We start from the raw sequence: 21,543 nt of genomic DNA, 5'->3' as shown, positions 1-21,543 counted from the left end.
AGTCGTTCCTCTAGGACGGACATACGTCATCATCTACCTGCGGATCATGCAGCACAGGTGAGTCGGGCAGGCCCCGCCCCCCTCAGCTGCGGCTCATTAAAAAGCTGTGAAAGCGGAACAATGGCGTCAGACCGTGTGAAGAGAAAGCGCCAAACTTTAACCGTAAAAAATGTCATCGAGCGGAGTGGAAGGTGCAGCTCAGAGCCCGCTGCTCTCCTCCAGGTACGATTCACCTTTCACACCAGAACATCACCTGTTATCACCTGTGACCCGACACAAATCCGCGACTTTTACTGTCACGTGACGTCTGAGTCTCTGAGGCGAACAAAATGTTTAAAGTTGAGCATCACTGACAAAACCCTCCAATCACAGGTGGATCCCTCAGCAAAGCACCGGTGGATGATTCAGCCTGTGCCTGTTTACAGCTGTTTATTCGTTCACTTCATGAAAAACAAGTTGTTCTGTTTTCATTGTATCTGAGTCAAAGTTAAACTTTTCACTCTGTCGCTGTGACACAGAGAGAAACTTAAAAATATGAAGTTTATGAAGTTTATGAAGGAAGTTCACAACCAGCGTCTGTTCTCTGCGGACTTGTGTGACTGGACAGAGTAGATAATGAAATCCTGAGAAGTTCAACTGAATCCAACATGTCACTGACTTTTGAGACAAATTGCTTCATGTTTAAAGTACCTGTGAAAAAATGTCAGACTGTTAATTTAAAATCTGTAAATCCAAACATCTGACTGAATTTAAAATGTAGTTGAGTTCTGATGAAATTTTGTTTTCTAAAATTCAAGATGTGAAATCACTTTCTGTCCTAGTTACGACATCACACTGACATCAATAATTAAGTTTTGATCATTTACTATTGAACTTGAACTACATTAGTGATAATGTAGTTTGTTGATGTATTTGAAAGATTTTGAACTAGTCAAATGTACATAATAGGCATGTCTGTGTATATTAACTTTTAATAGAACAGATAAGTTTAAGGGATGTTTCCTTTAGTAAGAAGTTTTGTTTAGTCCATTATGACTAAGGCAGCCAGCCTCCAGGGAATGATTCAGATTTACATTTGGGAGCTGTCATGTCGTCTCTTTATTTCTTTTTCTTTGGTTTGTTTACAACGCCTCACTAAAGCCTGTTTAGACTCTGATGTGACGTTGATGGCGTCCTCAGTTTCTGTTTCAGCCCGTGGTCCTGTGTTTGCGTGAAGGGATGGTCGGCCACGGCGTGGAATGGCCTCCCTGAGCCGTTACTGGTGGCGGCCGCCTCCTCCGGCTGCTCCGCCCCGGAGCCATGGCTCCTTCCCGGCTGCAGCTCCGTCTACGACAGCCTGGTCAGGTGAGGAAACAAGGTGCACTACACCTGGGTCGTTCTTTGGCTCCTGAGGTCTACATGTCTGATTCTTTAGATCAGGTCAGGTCAGTTTTCTTACAATGTTTTTGAACACTAACATTTTTAGATTAATGTCTGATCATTGTTCTGACCCGTTTCCTTCTAACCCTCTTGGGTTGAGTGATACAAGTCAGTGCTTGGTGATTAGTTGAGAAAAAATAAATTGTGATGTGATTTAAATTAAAGGATGTTTCACGGTTGCATTAAATGTTGCTCAGAGAAAATGACTGACACTTGCAAAATAAGCAAGTAGACAAACATGCAGGCTGCACCAGCAGGGGGCAGCACTGTTCATTTAAAGCCAGTTGACCTGCAGGGGATTGCTGGATGTAAGTTAGATAAGTAAGTGATGTGTTTTTTTGTTTGTTTTTTTTCTCTCTGACTTCCCCCTCTTCACAGTAACGTTTCTCTGGTGTCATCTCCTCCTCCGGCGAGCAGCCAGCGAGGAAGAGAGAGAGCTGCCAGCAGCAAAGCTCGCAGGTTTGACTACAAGCTAAATTCTGTCGTTAACATGAAGATGACGGGTTTACCCACTGAATCAATTTAAACCTGGACTCCAGAGATTACAGGGGTTAAAGTAACAGTTTTCAAAGTTGGGTGTTATACAGATGACTGACCTTTTACAATCTGACAGATCAATAAATTCATATTTCTGTGCTCACTTTGATATTAATTGCTGATATAACTATATTTGCACAATCGTGTGAATACAGAAACGTTTGCAATATGACTTTATAGTCTTTGGTCTCAGGATGGAGACAGTTTGTGATTGTGAACTGTCTGTTTTCCTTCAGGCCGTCCATCCTGGAGCGCTGTATCCTCAAAGTGTCCACCAGCAGTGTGGCTGTGGGCACGGACGATTTGGACAAGAGGTTGGTGCAGTCTGAAAACACCTAGATCACCAACAGCTCATGTTTTTTATACAAACCATTTTAATCAAACCTCTTCTGCTCTTTGTCCCATCAGGTCGGCCCTCGGTCGCTGCTACCCCCGCCTCCTCGATCCAGCCAACACTGAGACCAACGAAGCGGTTCTGAAGCGGCGGCAGAAACAGATCCACTATGGCAAGATCACCAGCGGCTACCAGAACTACCTGCAGCAGGTGCCCAAGTAAGAAAACGCACATCAGCTTATTCTGAAGGTTCAAACTCCAGCAGCTGGACGCAGCATGTGGAGGATGGCATCAAACCGTCCCCATCCTGTGGTCGATAGGTGGGCCGGTCAGTGGGACATCAGGTCAGTCGGTTGAAAAAAAAATAACTAGTCGGGTACCGATTGAATTTGAATAAGAGTCTCAATACCACATCTAAAGTAGAAAATACTTTTATGTGAAAGATAATGTTAGCCTAAACATTAGCATTAACAAGGAAGTGCTAGTTTAAGCATTGGTCTGATCATTAGCCCAAATGAGAACCTGTTTTGGCTTTGTCTAACTCGGTTTCTTGGTAGAGGTTATTATACTGCCCTCTTCAGTCCTGGAGGAATCATGTCGCAGATCTGTGGTCAGAACCACAGCATTGACTTGTTACCAATGTATCTGTTCTTGTGACATCACTAGTCAGCTGGTTGTTGGTGAGAGGCTTAAATAATGGAATCAGTCTCCTCCTCCTCAGACACCAAAGGGACCCTAAGCTCCACCCATCCACCCCTAACATGTACAGGAAGTACAGCCGGCGCTCGTGGGACATGCAAGTGCGTCTGTGGAGGCGAGCGCTGCACCTGTGGGACCCTCCGACTGACAACCAGCTGGATGTCAGCGACACAGAGGACCCAGTGGAGCAACTGTAGGTGGAGACCAGTGTTTCCTTCACAGATCCTCCGTCAGATTGTGAATTCTCATACATGTGTTAGTTTAAACACCAAACATTTCAGTAACGTGTCCAGAAGTCACTCCATGGCTGAAAGCAGCCTGTCTCTGATTCTCTGATCGATCATGTGACGTCTCTCTGGTTTAGGGAGAGTCAGCTGGCGAAGATGACGTCTGGTCTGTGTGAGGACAGAAGACACAAGCAGAGAGAGAAGGAGACTCCAGCATCTGAAGCCTCCTCTGTGTCTCCTCTGTCGGCCCGGACGTCACTTGAGCTGCGAGGACCCTGGACCGTGCCGTTCTCACCAGTAACGTCTCAACTGATTAATGCTGTTTAATGTTTACACGTCATCTGGAGCAGTGACGTCTCCGTTACCTGCTGGTGATGGTCCACATGTATTCATGTCTTGATATGAAACATCAGTGTGTTGGTTTTCTTCCTGCAGGAGGCAGAGATGAGCCATCGGCCTCTTCGCTCTCCCCCCGGCCTGAGTGCCTCCCTCAGAAGTCAGCTGACCTCAAAGGACAACATGACCGACTGGCTCCGCCTCCTGCTGGAGGCCGACCATGCCCAAGGTTAGGTCATTCAAGTATCTTGGGTCATTCGGTCACTAAGGTCACATGGCATGAAGACTCTCCGAGCCTCACTGACGGAGCCTCGGACTGTTGCAGGTTTCATCTGACAGATTTTTGTCTCCTCATAGATCTGGGTTCTGACGATCAGCAGGTTCCTGTGTTTTCTGACCAGCTCTCCTGGAATCCGTACTGATGATCTGAAACCAACGACGTCCATACGACGGTCCTCGTCATAGAAACTGGACTTGGCGGCGTTGTGGTCCCGAACTCGTGTCGCAGTAACGTGTGTTTGTGGTTTCTGGTATGTTTGTCTTTTTAAGATCGCTGAAGATTGACTGTAACGACAGCAGGGACGTGAGTGGTCCTTGATCCTCGTTGCATCGACCCTCCATGGCCTTTTCATGAGATGAAGGGCCCGAGCATGTTGCTTTAGTTTGCACCTTGTATATTTATTTATGTTGATCACGTCTCACCTGCATCATGTTTTAGTTCTGCACTGATGGAACAGCTACCAATAGTTTGTACTTGACATCACTTTTGTGTATTGATCATTTTGTCACATTAGCGCCCCTCTGTGGCCGCCGTTGTCTTTGGTCCACCATCACCCTCATGCTCTGGCTCCTCCTCCTCCTCACCGCCATGTTTTTTCTAAAAAACAAAACTGATTGTTGGAGGGAGAAATTGCCACTTTGTGTTGTGAGTTTTCTTTTACTTGTTTTTGTGCTGCTCGAATACGAGAGCAAAGCTGAAAGATGTGATTAATAAAGATGTAAATAAAGTGTCGTGAATTCAGACTGACCACGTTTCTTCTTCTTTCTCCTCAACGAAAGACGTCCTGAGGAAAGAAGGGACGAGTTGCCAAAGGAAAACCAACCGTATTTATAATTTATATCATCAGAGACAGTGTCTGTGTTATTTTCTAAATCTATATTCTCGGATGTCTTTATGTTCAAGAAGTGACTGTTCACATCTGTAAACTGCAGCTGGGTTTCCTCAGATATGTGCAGAGACAAAGATCGCCCCCTGGTGTCTGGCGGTAGTAAAGGTAATACACTCTCTCCACCATGTTATTAGATGGGACATGGACAAAACAAAAAAAATCAGTGTAGACGTCACATCTTCCTCAAATACACAAATCAAAGTGTTTGATTTCTGTGACTGTGTGTTAATAGAGAACCCCCCCCCCTCCACCCCCCACCCCCCGTAAATGTTATTTATGAATGCCGCCGCTCACGGGCGCGTGCACGCCGCCTGGTTATTATGAAGTGTGCTCGTTAGCACCGGTCGCTGCTCGGAGGTCGGTGCCGGTGCTGCGGTGAGTCCCGGAGCCGCTGCGTCGTCTCTTTGATTCGTTGTGGAGGGTTAGCTGGCGGCGGGCGGAGCGGTGAGAGCGGCGCTTTAATAACAACGTTACTGGGTCAACACACCGAGCACCGCCGCTGTCTGCCGGCCCGCTGCACCCACCGGAGCCGCCTCAGCCTGGAACACCTGCAGTCCGACCAGGTAAGCGAGCCGCCGGGCTGCCGGTGACTGTGTGCCGGTTCTGTCCGGTGGAAGCTGTAGGGTCCGGGCAGAGTCTCCCGCAGCATCCCCCCGTGTCTCACACGCCGCTCGGAGAACTCACAGGCCGCCCAGACCTCACAGCATCACCGCCGTTATCACTGTGTTATCCGCCGGTACTGATTGTGTTTGTACCGTGACTCAGCCCCGTGGACCTTTTGGTTCTTCTCAGAAACACCGTGTGTGAGCGGCGGGCCGGAGGAGCGTCGGTTCGCCCGAACAGCTCCTCCGATGTTCGGGGTTTGTTTGTGAAATCTGCGGCTAACGCTGCTAGCAGGTCCGTTAGCTGCCGTTAGCAGCTGCGGCTCCTGGACGCAGCCCGAGCGGCCGGTGAGGCTCCGTCAGCGCCGCAGAGCTCGCGGAGCTGAGCGGCCCGGGGCCCCGGAGCCCGTGAGGCTGCGGAGGAGGCTCGGTGCTCGGCCAGCAGGTTTGTCTCAGCGAGCAAGATGGCTGAATTTATTGTGCCGACCTTGACAGTAATAACATGACACATTATTTATAAGCAGCCACCGGCCGCCGGGCCGCGGATTTAACGGCGGATATAAATCAGATGTGATTGTTCTGCTCGGTTTTAGTCTCAGTTTCAAAATGACACCTCGCTTGTATTCGGCTGTGAAACTGGGCGTGTTAGCATCCTTCATTGGAAACAATAGGATCTGTTAGCCACGAGCTAGCAGCGGCAACCGGAGATGCCCAGCGGCCTCAGAGAGTCCGCGGCTCGGCTTAGGCTGCATCGAGGCCTCGGCTGCCCCGGACCGCCTGTCACCTCCATCATCACCTTCATCATCATCATCACCTCCATCATCACCTTCATCATCATCATCACCTCCATCATCATCATCACCTTCATCACTAACATCACCTCCATCACTACATCACTTCCATCACTACATTACCTCCATCACTAACATTACCTCCATCATCATCATCACCTCCATCATCATCATCATCATCATCATCATCATCACCTCCATCACAACATAACCTCCATCACAACATCACCTCCATCACAACATCACCTCCATCACAACATCACCTCCATCACTACATCACCTACATCACTTCATTACCTCCATCACTACATTACCTACATCACCTACATCACTTCATTACCTCCATCACTTCATTACCTACATCACCTACATCACTTCTTTACCTCCATCACTTCATTACCTCCATCACCTACATCACTTCATTACCTCCATCACTTCATTACCTACATCACCTACATCACTTCATTACCTACATCACCTACATCACTTCTTTACCTCCATCACTTCATTACCTACATCACCTACATCACTTCTTTACCTCCATCACTTCATTACCTACATCACCTACATCACTTCTTTACCTCCATCACTTCATTACCTCCATCACCTACATCACTTCATTACCTCCATCACTTCATTACCTACATCACCTACATCACTTCATTACCTCCATCACTACATTACCTACATCACCTCCATCATCATTATCATCACCTACATCACTAGATCACCTTCATCCTCACTACATCACCTCCATCACCATCATCACTACATCACCTTCATCATCATCATCACCTCCATCATCATCACCTCCATCACTACATTACCTCACATCACCTCCATCACTTCATTAACTCCATCACTACATTACCTACATCACCTTTATCACTTCATTACCCCCATCACTAACATTACCTCCATCACTACATTACCTACATCACCTCAATCACTACCATCACCTCCATCACTACATTACCCCCATCACTAACATTAACTCCATCACTACATTACCTACATCACCTCAATCACTACCATCACCTCCATCATCATTATCATCACCTACATCACTAGATCACCTTCATCATCACTACATCACCTCCATCACCTTCATCATCACTACATCACCTCCATCATCATCATCATCATCATCACCTCCATGATCATCACCATCATCACTACATCACCTTCATCATCATCATCACCTCCATCATCATCACCATCATCACTACATTACCTCACATCACCTCCATCACTTCATTACCTCCATCACTACATTACCTACATCACTTCCATCATCATCATCATCACCATCACTACATCACCTTCATCATCACTTCCATCATCATCACCATCATCACCTCCATCACCACCAGGCTCAGAGGCTTTAGCTGCAGGGACAGACTGAGATAAAACTATACACAGTCCCCCTGACCTCTGATCTGTCAGGAGCCACCAACAGAGCTGGAGAGTAAATAATTAGATTTCGGAGAAGGAAGGTTCTTGAGTATTCCCAGTATCCGTCACTGTATATTTGTACTCACACGTTTTATTTTACATAGATACACACAATAATACGTTAATGTCTAACATCTTCAGCCGTGAAATATCTGCTGCTGCATCTGTGCAGAACTTTACACTCCACCGTGTCACTGTCTCTTTAATACGTTTATATACACGTCACTGCTGATTGGACAACACCTCTGACACACCCACCAACCAGACAAAACCAACCTTGAAGCTCGTCGACACCGTTCACACGTCTGACTGTTAATTGATGTTTGATTAAGTGATGGAGATGATTTGATCATAATTGATTAATCAAATAGTTATGGAGCAGCTGAAGGTTTAATGACTCACCTGTCTACCTGCCTTTCAGGTGTGTTGCGGGGGGGGCAACAGCTCAACGACAATGTCTTTGTGAGAGTGGGCGGGGCTACCTGGCCCTGAGCTGTAAGGAGGAGGAGGAGTCTCAGCCCTTGGCCCCAATCCCCTCCTCCTCCTGCAACTGACCAAACGGCTGGACGCACAGACGGGCGTGGCTCGCCCCTCCCTCCTCCTCCCCTCTCCTCCCTATTCTCTCCCCCTCCACCTCCCACCTACTGCCCACCTCCCCACCCCATCTCCCCGCTCTGCCCCCCCATCCCTGGCCACCATGCTGTGGTCACGCTGCTGGTGGAAAGCCTGAGGAAGACTCTGGAAGGCGACCCTGCTCAGCCGGGGGACTTCTACCTGGTGAGTCTCTGACGCCCCTCACCTGTTCTCAGCCTGTCACATGCCCCGATCACACCTGCTGACGACCTCCGTCCTGAGAGAACCAATCACAGGTGGAGAACTCTCATTTCCTCAGCTCCCAACAACACTAAGACGACTCTGACATTTTAAAACTAAATCCCCCCTTTGTCCACATAAAGGACCAGAAAACACATATCAATCAAATTATATATGTACGTATGTCACATGTCCGTTCATACCGTCTCCTCTGCAGTTGGTTGCTTAGTTACAAAAAAACTTCTATGAAAAACAATGAAGTTGAAAAGTCAGAGCAGGGATTTCTTTTCTCTGAGCGAAGACGAGGTGGAACTGTTACTGACAGGAAGTGTTAGCGACGCTTTGTCTTCACCGCTGGCAGTCCAGTAAGTCTCAGTTTCTGTTCAGACTAAAACACAACCGCAGAGTTTTCAAGTCTCTGATATAGAGGCTGGAAAAGAACAAAACAATAAACTTCTGTTGGATGGTTCGTCAATTGAATGAATTTTTCTTTCAGAAAATCGCACTGAAATGTGAAAAGTTGAATTCTGTCGTGGCTGGAATAAAACCACCCTGAGCTAAAGCTGCAGTTCCATCATGTGTCCACTGGGTGTTGCTCAAGACAGTCTGGTTCCTCTTCTCGACCTCAGTCTTTATTAAAATAAAGATTCACGTTTTGTCACAAATGCAACAAAATGTTTAGAACTAGAACACAATTTAAACATAAATCTTTATTGATTCTGTTAAATAAAAGTTTCATATGAACATAAATAAACACCAATTAAAGAATCATACACATGACATGAGAGAAGACGTGTTGTTGACCTTGTGTCTCTTGTTTTGGTCTTTCAGTCCCTGCTGGACCCCAACACCCTCGCTGAGTGCTGCCCCCCTCATGGCTTGATGCCTGGTGAGTCGAAACATACAGGACTCTTATTTTGATCATTTATTTCCTCAAATTCAAGAAGAGATAATATAAGACAGTGATGTCACTGATCACAATGTGTGTGTGTGTGTGTGTGTGTGTGTGTGTGTCCTCAGAGAGCAGCTACTGGCAGCTCTGCCCTCCCTCTAAGTCCGGCCTGCAGGGGGGGTTGCTGAGCTCTAGTTTCCCGCCTGGCCCTGTGCCGTTGGTGCCACCCGATGCTCACCTGCAGGAGGGGGGCGACCCCCTGGACAGGACAGCCTCTCAGCCGCCGCAGCACCGGCCTCTGGCACCCAGCACCTCAGCGTCAGAGCTGTCCCTCCCCGGAGCGGCTACGGCAGCACCACCTCCTGCACCCGGCCTCCCTCCCCCTCCTCCCCCGCCTCCCAAACGCCACTGCCGTTCACTGTCGGTGCCCGAGGACCTGTCACGCTGCCGTTACACCTGGCGCCCCAGCGCGTCACGGGTCTGGACTCCCGTCAGCCGCCAGCAATGCCACGGTGGAGCCGGGGGAGGGGTTACAGGTGGGGGGGCAGGGGTGGGAGGAGGGGTTATAGGGGCAGGTGCCGCTGGGGGCGGAGCATGTCCACTCCGCGCTCCCAGCTCCTCTCTGAACTCATCACTGCACTCCTCGTCCAGCCCCACCTTCTTCAGCCTGGCGCTGTCTCCGGACTCGCCGCTGCCCTGGAGCTTCCCCTGGGACGCTAGTGAGGCAGCGGCAGGGGGCGGAGCCTGCTGCTGCTTCTTTCCTTCCCCCTCCTCCTGCTCCTCCTCACCCTCTCCCCTCCACCCGCCTCCCCCTCCTCAGAGGCGTTTCTCTCTCTCCCCCGTGCTCATCAGAGACTCCGCAGCCTCCACCTTCCTGCCTCCACCTCCCGTGCCGAGCCAGGTGGCACCACCTCCGCCAGGTGGCCCCACACCTGTCGGGGCGGCTGTGGGGGGCCCGGTGCCTGCATCGCCATCCTCAGCCTGCAGCACACCGTCGTCTCTGAGACGTAGCCTGCCGCCACAGCTGCCGCGCTGCCACTCGCAGCCATGTGACCTGCTGCTGCTCAAACCAGGTTTGAAGAGACGGCGAGACCCTGACAGACCGTGTGCCCGACCCGTCCTCGACTTCACTAAGATGACTCAGGTACGGCCGAACTATCGCCAACAGTGTAACAGATTCTATATAATTGATTTATTATTTATTCAATAAGATCTTTACCCCTCTCTTATTGATCGATGTAAATATAGATTCTTAGTTTTTCTTCTTGACCCTCCTCCTGTCATCCCTGCAGACCCGCAGCATCGACCCGCAGTGTCTGGAGCGTGGCGGCGGCAGGCTGGCCTGCGGAGGTGACGTCTGCATGGGCATGGAGTCCTTCATGGGCGACTTCCGGAGGTCCTGCTCTCCAGCCGAGTGCCTGGGCAGGACCAGCATCGGGCCGCTGAGCGAGAGCGATGAGGAGTGCCGCGAGGACGAGGACGATGACGACGAGGGGGAGGAGGAAGCGGACGAGCGCGAGGCGGCGCAGCAGGCAGTGTTTGAGAGGGATTGTACAGAACTCGACTTGAACTTAATAGAAGAAAACTGACGTCTTTGTAAATGGAAGGCTGTTTTCTGTTTCACTTCTTTAGTTTTATTTTGAAAGGATCGAACCCCTCGCCCCTTCCTGGACTACCCTCATCTCAACACTCTACGCCTCCTTGCCACCAATCAGCAAGGCTCTCAGGAACAACACCTCTCATTGGATGAGCTGGGGTTAAGGAAGCAGACAACAGTGATGATGTGACGCCGCCGCTTTTGAACCCTCTGCTGTTTGATTTGAAAACCAGGAAGTTAGAAGTGAAACTCTGGTCGCCTGCGATGAACCTCGACATTCTGAGTCCCAGTCTGCAAATTGTCCTCCGAAAGTTTCAATTACTGCTTCTACTGACGCCGCTCTCACGCCATCGCTCAGGTCCATATCTGCAGCTGGGCTCAGACTGTCAGGTGTCCATCAGCGGCTCTGCCTCCTGGCGTCCAGGTGTCTTCCAGCACATAGCAACTGAGAAACACGTTCGTCTGATGAGGCTTCACACTGCACCGCCAACCCGACACGCCATTATCACGTCAACGCAACACATTCTGAGACATGGTCAGTTCAAATCACAAACAATTTAAGATAACATTTAAATTAAAAAAAGTTAACTCAACACGAAAAAACTAAATTAGTCCACGTTTTATTTTTAATTGAGTCTCGTTCAGTTTCAGTTTAGTCGTTAAATTTGGTTCATGACCTTTTTTTCACACAACAAAGACAAAAAAAAGATTAAACAGTTTGAGGAAATGTTTGTTTGTGCATCACGTATATCATTTAATTTGTGTTCCTCCACTTCAGTTCTTGTGTTCTACTGGTTTTATTTAAACTAAAATACAAACACTGATGAATGTTTCCTGTAGATGCAGCAGACAAACTGAGAATTCAGAATAAAACACGATCACGACTCTTTAAAACCTTAATTACGAGCGTGAAGAACAAAAGAGAGTAAAGATGAGGCTTCAAGCGTCTGATTGGTTGAGCTCAGTCGTCACAGATTTAACATAAGAAAAGCAGCTAAAAGAAAACATGTTAAACTTTAACACGTGTGTAACGTGTGTGAGCTGAGCCCTCGAACATGAATATGATGATTCATAGTAAATTTAATAAATAACAAGTGAAGCTGCTTGTGTCACAGTTATTGATTCACAGTAACACATATCTCTAAATTAACCTTATGTTGATCATCATTTTAATCTGTTAACTTTATTTATAACAATAAATACATAAATCTCACCTGTTAAAAAATAAACTGCATGTCTCAGTCATGTGACCTTGGCGTAGTGATGCGTTCAGGTTTGCTGGTGCGTTGTGGCGTTGTCCCATCAGGTAATATGAGGGCAGGTAGCCACTGATGCTGTTGTTCACCTGAGTGTTCTCACATTCCCGCCTCACTACAAATACCCACTGTGTGTGTGTGTGTGTGTGTGTGTGTGTGTGTGTGTGTGTGTGTCATGTGACTTGTGTCCAGATTGAATCCAGATTGTCATTTATGCTCCACAGTTACGTGTTAAAGTTTAAACCAAATTTAACATAAATTCTAACAAAATATCCACAAACATCGTTCAGAAACTGTTGCACGCATCGTAAACCTCTGTTGCATGGAAATGAGGATTTGGTTTGTTTAGATAAAACCGTTGATGAGGTGATTATTTTATTTAATTTCATATTTTTTAAGCTGCTGATGACGAAAGTGTGACATTTCAGTTCAGATCACAAACAATAGATTTCTGACCTGCCATGAATCTGATCATCTGTTCAACAGAAAATCATTTTAATGGTTAATCAGGCATCAGGGTGATTATCAGAAAATAAATTATTTCTTTATTTGAGAAGCGTAAAAGCACTTTTCTGTGTTTTATTGAAAACAGGCCGTCTGTGTTATTAAGTGTTGAAGTGACGACGAGTACGTTCAGAGTCTGATCACAAGAACTTTTTCATGATGTCGAAATCAAATTTCTTAATCTGGATTTAATCTCGACGCTGATGATTCACAGAACCACTGGGTGTGATTGTGAATGAAAGTATTTTTACAAAAGAACAAAAACTACACGTTAAAGGTTTTGAACATTTCCCTGCGTTGGTGCTGTTGACAGCTGCATATAGAACAACATGGCTTCTTCTTTTACATGTTTGAGGTTCTTCACATTCCTGCTGATCAAATCAGATTCATTTCCTTTTCTTCCAATCTACCATTTTATTTCCTTACCTGCAGCCTGTGTTCAGATAGTCCATCACAGTGGCTTTTTTGGAGGTTGTGTTTTAGTTTTTGTACGTGATAAAAACTATCACATGGTGAGACGGTTGAAAACAAACTCTAGACGTCTCTTTAGTGATGCAGTCATTCCGAGTAGCTTCTAAAAATCATTCAAGAGATAATAATTCAAACTTTATCCCAGAAGACAATCAAGAGGAACATTACAAATATATGTACACGAAGGCTGTAACACAAACTGTAACACAAACTGACTCTGTCCCCTTAACACAAACAGTGTCATAGAATCAAATTGTCCCTGAATGCACCAAAAACACTGCAACATGTTTTCGACCAAAAAGAACTAAAATAAAGTGACTGTGATGGATTATCGTCGTTTTATTTTGGCAAATTAACTGTTAAATTTTCAGATTTTTTTTTTAAGAGAATGAAATGAAAAGTGAACGTAGTAAAAGTCGCTATCGTTCGTGTCTTAGTGACGATGTTTGATCTGATGATAGGAAACAGCGTGGGTTGACTGTGCGACAATCTGGTTAAAAAAACTAAATTAAATTGGCTCAGATTCATATAAGAATTAAGGAAAATGAAAAATGAAAACTAAATTTAAAACAGTGCTCAGAAGAAATGTCCCAGCAAAACACACACACATGTTGTCAGAGGACACCTTTGGGGACCCAGACTTGCATTAATTGCCTGGAGGTTTAAATCAACTTTAACATGTCCCCACATGTGGCCTATGACAGAAGAACACACACTGATACCCCCCCCCATCCACCCCCTTGTTCGTTGGTTAGTTTCTGCTGATCGCTCATTACAGCATTCGCCTTAACTGAACATATTCTACTATTCTGTAAATCAAAATGTTCAAAAGAAAAAAAAGGTAAAGACAAAACTAACGGAGAAGAAATGGAAACGTGTACTGTAGCTGTTAAATTTTTAGTCCTTCTGTTGGTTATCTGCTGTTTTTTCTTAATATTTCTAATCTGAGCGCGGCGAGATGTCGTGATGATGATGATGATGATGAAGAACACATCGTGTTTAGGAGAAAAAATAAGAAGCTTCAGTAGGAGGATGAGCGGTCGTGTACAAAGTTAGCGCAGAGACTCGGACATCTCTCGTCTTTTAGAAATGTTTTTTATTGTATGTGATTAAAAGGACAAAAAACAACATGGCAATTTGAAAAGCAGTTTGTGAATAAATTAAGTTTAATGAGAATTATTTTACAAAGAAAGAAGAAAACTGGCGTCCTGTCTTTCTTCTCGTCGCTCACATCAAATCTTCACAAGTTAATTTCAAATCTTCTCAGTTTTTATACAATTAAAATAAAAGAACAAACACTGGTTCTTTACGTTAAACTGCGACCCCGCCCACCACCAACATGCAACCACAGGATTGGACGCTGCTGTTTTGCTACAAAAATAAATGACGCTAGCATGCGAAGCTCTCATGAGCGAAACAATCAGAAGTCACAAACTAAGCAAGAGTGCTGGAAGTTGGGTTTCTGAGGGGCGGCAGCACCCCAACCGACCGGGGGTGTGACTGCAAGTTCCAAAAGAAGCTGACCAAGCACACGTCATGAAAACTCACTGAAGTGGTTTTCTCTTCTCTCTCTGATGTTTGTTCAAGTTCCTGATCAGTTTGGTTTGAATCAGACGTGATGATTGACAGCTGAGACTGACTCAGGATTGGTTGAACAGATTTTATATCAAATCTTTGTGGTGGAGATAAAAAATGTGATCAACAAATAATTTAAAATCATATTCACACAGGCGAGTTCATTGGATTCGACCGGCTGTAGCTAGCTACGAAGTTAAGCAAGCGTTAGCTCGACAGTGAAACTATTAAACAACAGTTTAGTTGTGAGTCGTCGGTTTATCAGTAAAAACTGATTCTGTTGTTTCTCACATTAAACAAACATTTCATCCGTTTACACAAGTTTATTATAAACAGTTAAATTTTTTGGATCAAAGTGCAACAAAATAATCGACTTCACGTTCCCTCCCTCAGTCAAAGATATGTTTCACAAACAAGATGGTTCACTCTGATCTCTGGTAAGTTTAACACCATACATTAATAATGAGTCATAAAGTTATGAATGAATATTGAAGGAATATTTTTGTGTCTTATCACTGAATCGTCATATGAGAAGTTAATTATTAAAACAAAATCTGTTTCATGTTCCCTCAGTCAAACTGAAACTACAGACGTGTGAACAGCTGCTTCAGTTTTTGTCTGTGGTGCTGATCTCTGAGGATGAGCTGCTCCCCTCCGGACCCTCGCTGGACAAAGAGGTAATGGCCGGGGCCGAGGTGACATTGATGGGGACGACCCTCTCCTTCCCATCGCTAAACGATCCCTCACGGGGCGCCTGGATCTGCAGCCGGCCTCCCAACAGGGAACAGCTGACGGTCTCAGGGTTGACGCCGTCTGGCAGGTCGAACTCCTGCCTGAACTCCTGACACTTGTACGAGTAGGAGCCCTTCCCGTCATCCTGCTTCTTCTCCGTCCTGCCGCTCACCCTCAGCTTCCTGCCCACCTGTTTGACCGACAGCTCCTCTGGGGTGAACTCCTTCGTGTCAAGGCTGAGGGCGAAGCTGCTGCCATCCCTCCCCAGGTCCTGAAAGGCGATGGGCATGAAGACGCCCTTAGAGCCGGAGGTGTGGTCGATCTCGTCGAAGATCTTCTGGTGCAGCCTCTCCATGTGCTCGATGCTCTGCTTCACCTCCTGCATGTGGCGGATCATCTCCTGCTCCATGTGGTAGAACAGCGGCCGTGTCTCGGGCCACAGGCTGCGGATGGGCCAATGCAGGTCCAGGAAAGGCCTCATGGTGACGGGGGACGGCTGGAAGACGCTGGGACACAACATCCCGAGGTCTGGTGATCTCAAGTCCTGGTTTCAGAGCTGCAGCTTCGGTCTCCAGTCTGTTTGTCTGTCAGATGTCCTGCCTCTATACTGGTTATATATACACACACACACACACACACACACACACACACACACACCACCGGAAAGTTCCAGCAGCATTCCTGTGTGTGTGTGTGTGTGTGTGTGTGTGTTCACAGTCTAAATGCAGCTGGTGTTCCTGCAGCCTGCTGCCACATGCCAACACATCTCAGCTTTGTTCTATTTCTGCTGCAGGATTCAGTCATAGTCTTTATAAAGCAGGTGAACACACACGTCTGTTTGTGGAGAACAAGATGACCTGAAACTACACCTGCGATCAGTTTATCCCGAACTTAACCCAACGATCGCAGTCGGTCCGGCTAAGTGGTCACATGACGCTGGTTATCAACTCGTTAAGTCAACTCATTAAGATCTGAGTGTGCGCACATGGAAGGGGCGGGGTTTACTGCATATGACCAATCACAGACATGGACAGTTGAGCTTCATATTTCATAACGAGGATTGAACTGTTCTGTGACCACGTTATAATGATGTGAAACCTTTGAATCTCATGATGTGGCCTCGTTAATGAGTTTTAGTTTGACACACACTGTCTCTGAGGACACACTGTCTCTGAGGACACACTGTGGTGGAAACCTCTGACATCACTACTCAATAAAAACACATGGACCTATTTTCAGGACCTGACTGAGAGCATTTGTTGTTTTGGGGACAGGACGAGTCGGAGCATCTGGAGACAGAGAGACTGAGACGTCCTGACTGAGATCAACTGAACCAACCACACGCTGCTTAACTTCCCTGATCCGTCCCTTTAAGGAGAGTGTGCACCACACAACAGTGTACAGTCACTTTGGAGAATGTTCGAGTCCCAGAGGGGGGGGGGGGGGGGGGGGCTGTCAGCCAGTACACGAGTATCAGTAAGTGAAGTAGATGCAGACAGTCTGTGGTACTGTGAGTACTTTGGGTACTACGGGGCAGGTTGACCCAAAATATGATCTGACCACAAACTCTGAGTAATTGAATGTAACTTATTTTAAATGTAACGTAAACAATTATTAAATGAAATAAAAACGGACAGATGTTTCCAGCTGCAGAGGTTGATCTGCAGGGCGGGGCCCACACCGGCAGTCCCACAGGAAACCATCCAAATATGGCTGGAGGAAGTAATGACGTAGCTGGAAGCTGTCCATGTGACGTAGCGCCTATAACAGCTGAGCGGAGCTGTGACGTTTGCTCGGGGTTTCCGGTCATGGCGGCTGTCTGTGTGTGTATCTGTCGTCCACCGGCCGCGGTCTGTCCGGTGGACCGCGGCCCCGGTCCGGACTGAAGCCGCAGCACGAGGCGCAGAGAGCAGGGAGCTTCCGGGTTCAGACCAGTGTGCACGCTCACCGGTCGGTCCATATATGGGCTTCCTTCGCGCCATATTCGGGAGCATACGTCACGCAGGAGTGTTTATAAAGCGCGAGCTTCATTCACAAAGTGACACTCTACATGACACGTTCACTGGGCGCTGGGATTCCGCAGCTCCGCGTCCTGCACTAAACATCCAACACTTCTCCAGCGGGACCCGGAGCTCTCGAGCCTCCAGCGTTGGCTTCCCCCGAGCCTCACGGCCCGCAGCAGCGTCCGCCCCGACAGAGCGGCTCGGTCCTCCCGCAGAAACAGCTCGCTGCTCCGGAGCTCCGAGAGCGGCCGCTGAGCTCCTCTGTCGCCGCGTCCGACTCTTCCTCCTCCGCAGAGATGGCAGCGACCAAAGCGGAGGTGCTGTTGTCCGCCCTGCAGATCTCTGAGCCGCTAACCGGCTTCCTGCCTCCTCTGTCCCCGCTGGACAGTTACCAGAAGCTGGAGGAGCTGCACATGCTGCTGCAGAACGCCGCAGCCGCAGCGGAGGGAGCCGGGCTGCTGAGCGGAGAACCCGGGGAGTACGGAGGTGAGGAGCCGGGAGAGGGGAGAGGGGGGGGGAGTTCTATCAACAGGAAACAAATCCTTTAAATAGAAAATAAAAACCTTCAGATGTTCCTGATGTAGAATATTGTTTTGATAAACGAGGTTTGATTTAAACTGATGATTGTTAATTAAAATAATATTATGTAACATTAATAATAATGCATTCATTGTTGTTGCTGTTAATCATGATGATTAATAATAATCCTATCATCATATTATTATTATTATTATTGTAAATAATAATAAACAAAGGAATGATGATGCTGACAGTCAGCTGACTAGCTCCGCCCCTCGCAGGTGTTTCAGGTGTGATCTGTTTCCTGACCTCCTCTTCTTCTTCTTCTCCTCTCAGACTCTCTGTTGGAGCTCCCAGACCTCCCCCCTCTCACCCCCCGCCTCCCCCCTCTGGCCTACAGTGGTCGTTTCACCTTTGAACCCTCCAGCGGTGGCGGTGCCCTCTGGGCGGAGCCTCTGCTCAGCCTGTTCACAGGGTTGGTCAGTATGGCAGCTCCTCCCCCTGCAGCCAGCAGCCAGACATCATCAGTGACATCACCATCGCTGTCCCAGCAGAGCTTTAGCTGTGGCTCCCCTGACGTGGCTTCGGTCTTTACCAGCACGCCAACGTACACCTCTTCTGTTGGCTCCCACCTCCTCCCCCCCCCCAATGACTCTCAGCCAACCCCCCAGAACTTCCATCCACATGGCCCCCCTCCCGCCTACCCCGCCTCCAGAATTGAGCCACCCTCCCTGGGAGTGCAGATGCTCCCGGACTACGACGATCTGGGTCTGAACCAGGACCAGAAACCTGTGCTGCTGCAGACCCTGAACCCTCAGCTCACGCCGCTGTCCACCATCAAAGCCTTCTCCGCACAGATCCAGACGCAACCTCATGGCTCCACCTACCAGCCCACCAAGTCCGGTCGGATCAGGAAGTCCCCTGTGGGCAGGCAGTGCAAGACTCCACCCCACGAGCGTCCGTACACCTGCCCCGCCGACGGCTGTGAGCGCCGCTTCTCTCGCTCTGATGAACTGACACGCCACGTGCGCGTGCACACAGGCCAAAAGCCATTCCAGTGCCGCATCTGCATGCGAAGCTTCAGTCGCAGTGACCACCTGACCACGCACATCCGCACGCACACCGGAGAGAAGCCGTTCGCCTGCACCGAGTGTGGACGCAAGTTCGCTCGTAGTGACGAGCGTAAGCGGCACTCCAAGATCCACCAGAGACAGCGAGAACGCAAGACTGACAGGAACTCTACCTCTTCTGCCTCCCTCCCCGTCACTACACCTCCCACCTCCTCGCCCTGCTCCACCTACACCTCCCCGGCTCACAGCTCGCCCTCCAACTCGCTCTTCCCCTCTTCCCTTTCCATGCAGGCGGCCTCCCCCTGCTTCACATCTTCCTCCTCCCCACACCTGTACGCGTCCTCCTGCTCATCTCCGACAGCGAGTCCTGGGTCGGAGCTCCCCTCCCCCCACAGGTCCAACCTCTGCTGACAAACAGGAAGTCCACCTATAGGACCTTTGACCTCAGACTGAAACTTTAACGTGAACAACACATTTCACACAAAAACCTGTGCGTTTGTCCAGTGAGGACGAGGTCAAAGGTCGATAAACTGTTGTTGCTGTGCAGCAGAGTTTCTCACCCGAACAAAACGTCTTAGTTGAAACAGACGTGTTTGAGAGTCCGTCAGAGAATCTGAAACAAACTAGAGACTCGATGCTCTGTGATGGTGTTTGTAAAGTTTACACATAGTTTTTACCTACTGAGTAGGTCGGTGTTTTATACTGAACACGTTTCTTCTTCAAAGAGTCAAGAATAAAACTTCTAAATCAAGTTGGTGTGTTGAGTTTCTGTAGCTTTTGACGGTATCACACGTTTCCATCACGTCTGAATCACTGATTTTAATATTTGACGTCAAAAACTGAAAATAAAGAAGTTTAAAAGTTCAAAAAGTCAGTAAAGTAAAATAAGTAAGTTTTAATGAACACACTTAATGTAAAACGTGTGTTCGTCTTTACATTCTGAGGACCTGCTGTTTGTCCCTATAAGGACGAAAAAATGTCCATGACTGTTCCCACAATACCTGAACCACACACACACACACACACACACACACACACACACACACACACACACACACTTCTATCTCACGTGAACCTTAACACCAGATGTGAAACCTCACACAGATGTGGACCAAACAAAATGTCTTCACTCTGCAGGGTGTGTAAGTCGAACTGGTCCTCACAAAGATAGAAGTAGAAATATACACATACACACTCAAGTCTGGCCTGCCAGTCCTGTCCGTCCACTTATTATGTCACAGTACACACACACACACACACACACACACACACACACACACACACACACACACACACACACACACACACACACACACACACACTGTGTCTGGGCGTCCTGCCAGTTAAGAGGAGGCCGGCCAATAGGAAGCTCCTTGTAGGGGCACAAGGAAGTCCGCTCCTCAGACAGGAAACACCATATTTAGTCAGCTTTCCTGCAGTGCTCTCTCTCTCTCTCTCTCTCTCTCTCTCTCTCTCTCTCTCTCACACACACACACACACACATTTGTTTTTGTGGCGGTGAACCTGTGAACGAGACGAAAAGCGGATTCCAGCGACGCTGGTTTTTGGGACAGTGCCACCTAATGTTACAAAATTAGATGAGGACCTAAAGGCGTGGGCCTGAAACTGCAGCTTTCAATTTATTAGGTGGCGCTGTCACAAAATCCATAAACTCTTAAATCTCCAGTATTGCATGAATCCCCTGGTGGTGAGTTCAGGTACCAGGACTTACCTGTTCTAAGTTGAGCTAAACACTGCCGGCCTTATTTTTGCATTTTTGACTTTCGTGGTTGATGTGTTGGATTTATTTTAACTTGAATCTTAAACTAAAAGACAAACTAACTTGTGTTTCTTGGTTATTTATCTTGAAAAGAAGGATTTTGACACGAGACACAAACTCTTCGGGTCTTTATTTATCATTTATTTGAAAGTTCAGTGAAAACTTCCATGACACCCTGCTGCTATTTTCAAATACTGTTTGACCTCATGAGTATGAACACAGGTCGACATCAGAGTGTCGTTATGAGTGAAACATCTCAACGTCGGTCACAGAGACAGTGTCATGTCCACTTTTTCATTTCTGTTGGCAAAGAAATTTGCAAGGGACGTATTGTCTCCTGGTACTTCAGATTGTGTGGTGGGGACGGTGTCCTCAGGTACTTCAGATTGTGTGGTGGGGACAGTGTTTGCAGGTTCGCTGGTGCTGGGTGGATCTTTTGTATTGCTAAGAAGACAGGGGAGAGAGAGACACCATTAATCATATGACCATGCAGAATTGTACTGACCCGTCTTGCTGCTGTAGCGTCCTGTCTGAACTTTCGTCCAAGTGTCTAGAAGAAGCTGTTGTAACCTACAAATGCAAAAATGGCTGAAACTCTGTGAGCGACCATCAACACGACCTCCTCCCCACAAGAAACGTCCTCATGCCAAAATACAGGCAAAGGCTGAAAGGGAGGTCGCACAATGGACAGACCAATCGGTGGACACTCTGCAGGACGCTGTAGATGACGCAGAAAATAATCCTTCATTGATCGTAATCCAG

The 21,543-nt window shown here is 47.6% G+C and overlaps 4 protein-coding genes across 6 annotated transcripts; 3 read left to right on the top strand and 1 right to left on the bottom strand.

The window, feature by feature from the left end:
- Positions 1-64: 64 nt before the first annotated feature.
- Positions 65-4,573, top strand: slbp2 (stem-loop binding protein 2). Of its 2 annotated transcripts, none has more exons than XM_020112557.2 (9): positions 65-222; positions 1,180-1,344; positions 1,798-1,878; positions 2,193-2,270; positions 2,365-2,508; positions 2,997-3,182; positions 3,354-3,513; positions 3,652-3,781; positions 3,910-4,120. In XM_020112557.2, the coding sequence occupies exons 1-9, from the start codon at positions 170-172 to the stop codon at positions 3,972-3,974; spliced, it is 1,062 nt and encodes a 353-aa protein (XP_019968116.1). In that variant the 5' UTR covers positions 65-169; the 3' UTR covers positions 3,975-4,120. The 2 variants fall into 2 exon arrangements, with proteins under 2 accessions (XP_019968116.1, XP_019968117.1); XM_020112558.2 differs by having other exon boundaries at positions 66-222; positions 3,012-3,182; positions 3,910-4,573.
- Positions 4,574-4,999: 426 nt separating this feature from the next.
- fam53c (family with sequence similarity 53 member C) lies at positions 5,000-14,302 on the top strand. Of its 2 annotated transcripts, none has more exons than XM_069539438.1 (5): positions 5,000-5,284; positions 7,991-8,438; positions 9,214-9,271; positions 9,403-10,418; positions 10,567-14,302. In XM_069539438.1, the coding sequence occupies exons 3-5, from the start codon at positions 9,265-9,267 to the stop codon at positions 10,861-10,863; spliced, it is 1,320 nt and encodes a 439-aa protein (XP_069395539.1). In that variant the 5' UTR covers positions 5,000-5,284; positions 7,991-8,438; positions 9,214-9,264; the 3' UTR covers positions 10,864-14,302. The 2 variants fall into 2 exon arrangements, with proteins under 2 accessions (XP_069395539.1, XP_069395538.1); XM_069539437.1 differs by having other exon boundaries at positions 5,001-5,284; positions 7,991-8,346.
- On the bottom strand, positions 14,182-17,033 carry hspb9l (heat shock protein, alpha-crystallin-related, b9-like). Its single transcript, XM_020109576.2, has one exon. It carries the CDS (start codon positions 15,927-15,929, stop codon positions 15,285-15,287), a length of 645 nt encoding a protein of 214 aa, XP_019965135.1. The 5' UTR covers positions 15,930-17,033; the 3' UTR covers positions 14,182-15,284.
- An 83-nt stretch (positions 17,034-17,116) lies between these two features.
- LOC109648253 (early growth response protein 1-like) lies at positions 17,117-19,752 on the top strand. Its single transcript, XM_069539436.1, has 2 exons — positions 17,117-17,898; positions 18,268-19,752. The coding sequence occupies exons 1-2, from the start codon at positions 17,709-17,711 to the stop codon at positions 19,410-19,412; spliced, it is 1,335 nt and encodes a 444-aa protein (XP_069395537.1). The 5' UTR covers positions 17,117-17,708; the 3' UTR covers positions 19,413-19,752.
- The last annotated feature ends 1,791 nt before the right edge of the window (positions 19,753-21,543 follow it).

This window comes from Paralichthys olivaceus, chromosome 15, assembly GCF_024713975.1.
Source record: "Paralichthys olivaceus isolate ysfri-2021 chromosome 15, ASM2471397v2, whole genome shotgun sequence".
NCBI classification, from domain to species: Eukaryota; Metazoa; Chordata; class Actinopteri; order Pleuronectiformes; family Paralichthyidae; genus Paralichthys; species Paralichthys olivaceus.
This window is presented reverse-complemented; position numbering and strand designations above follow the sequence as displayed.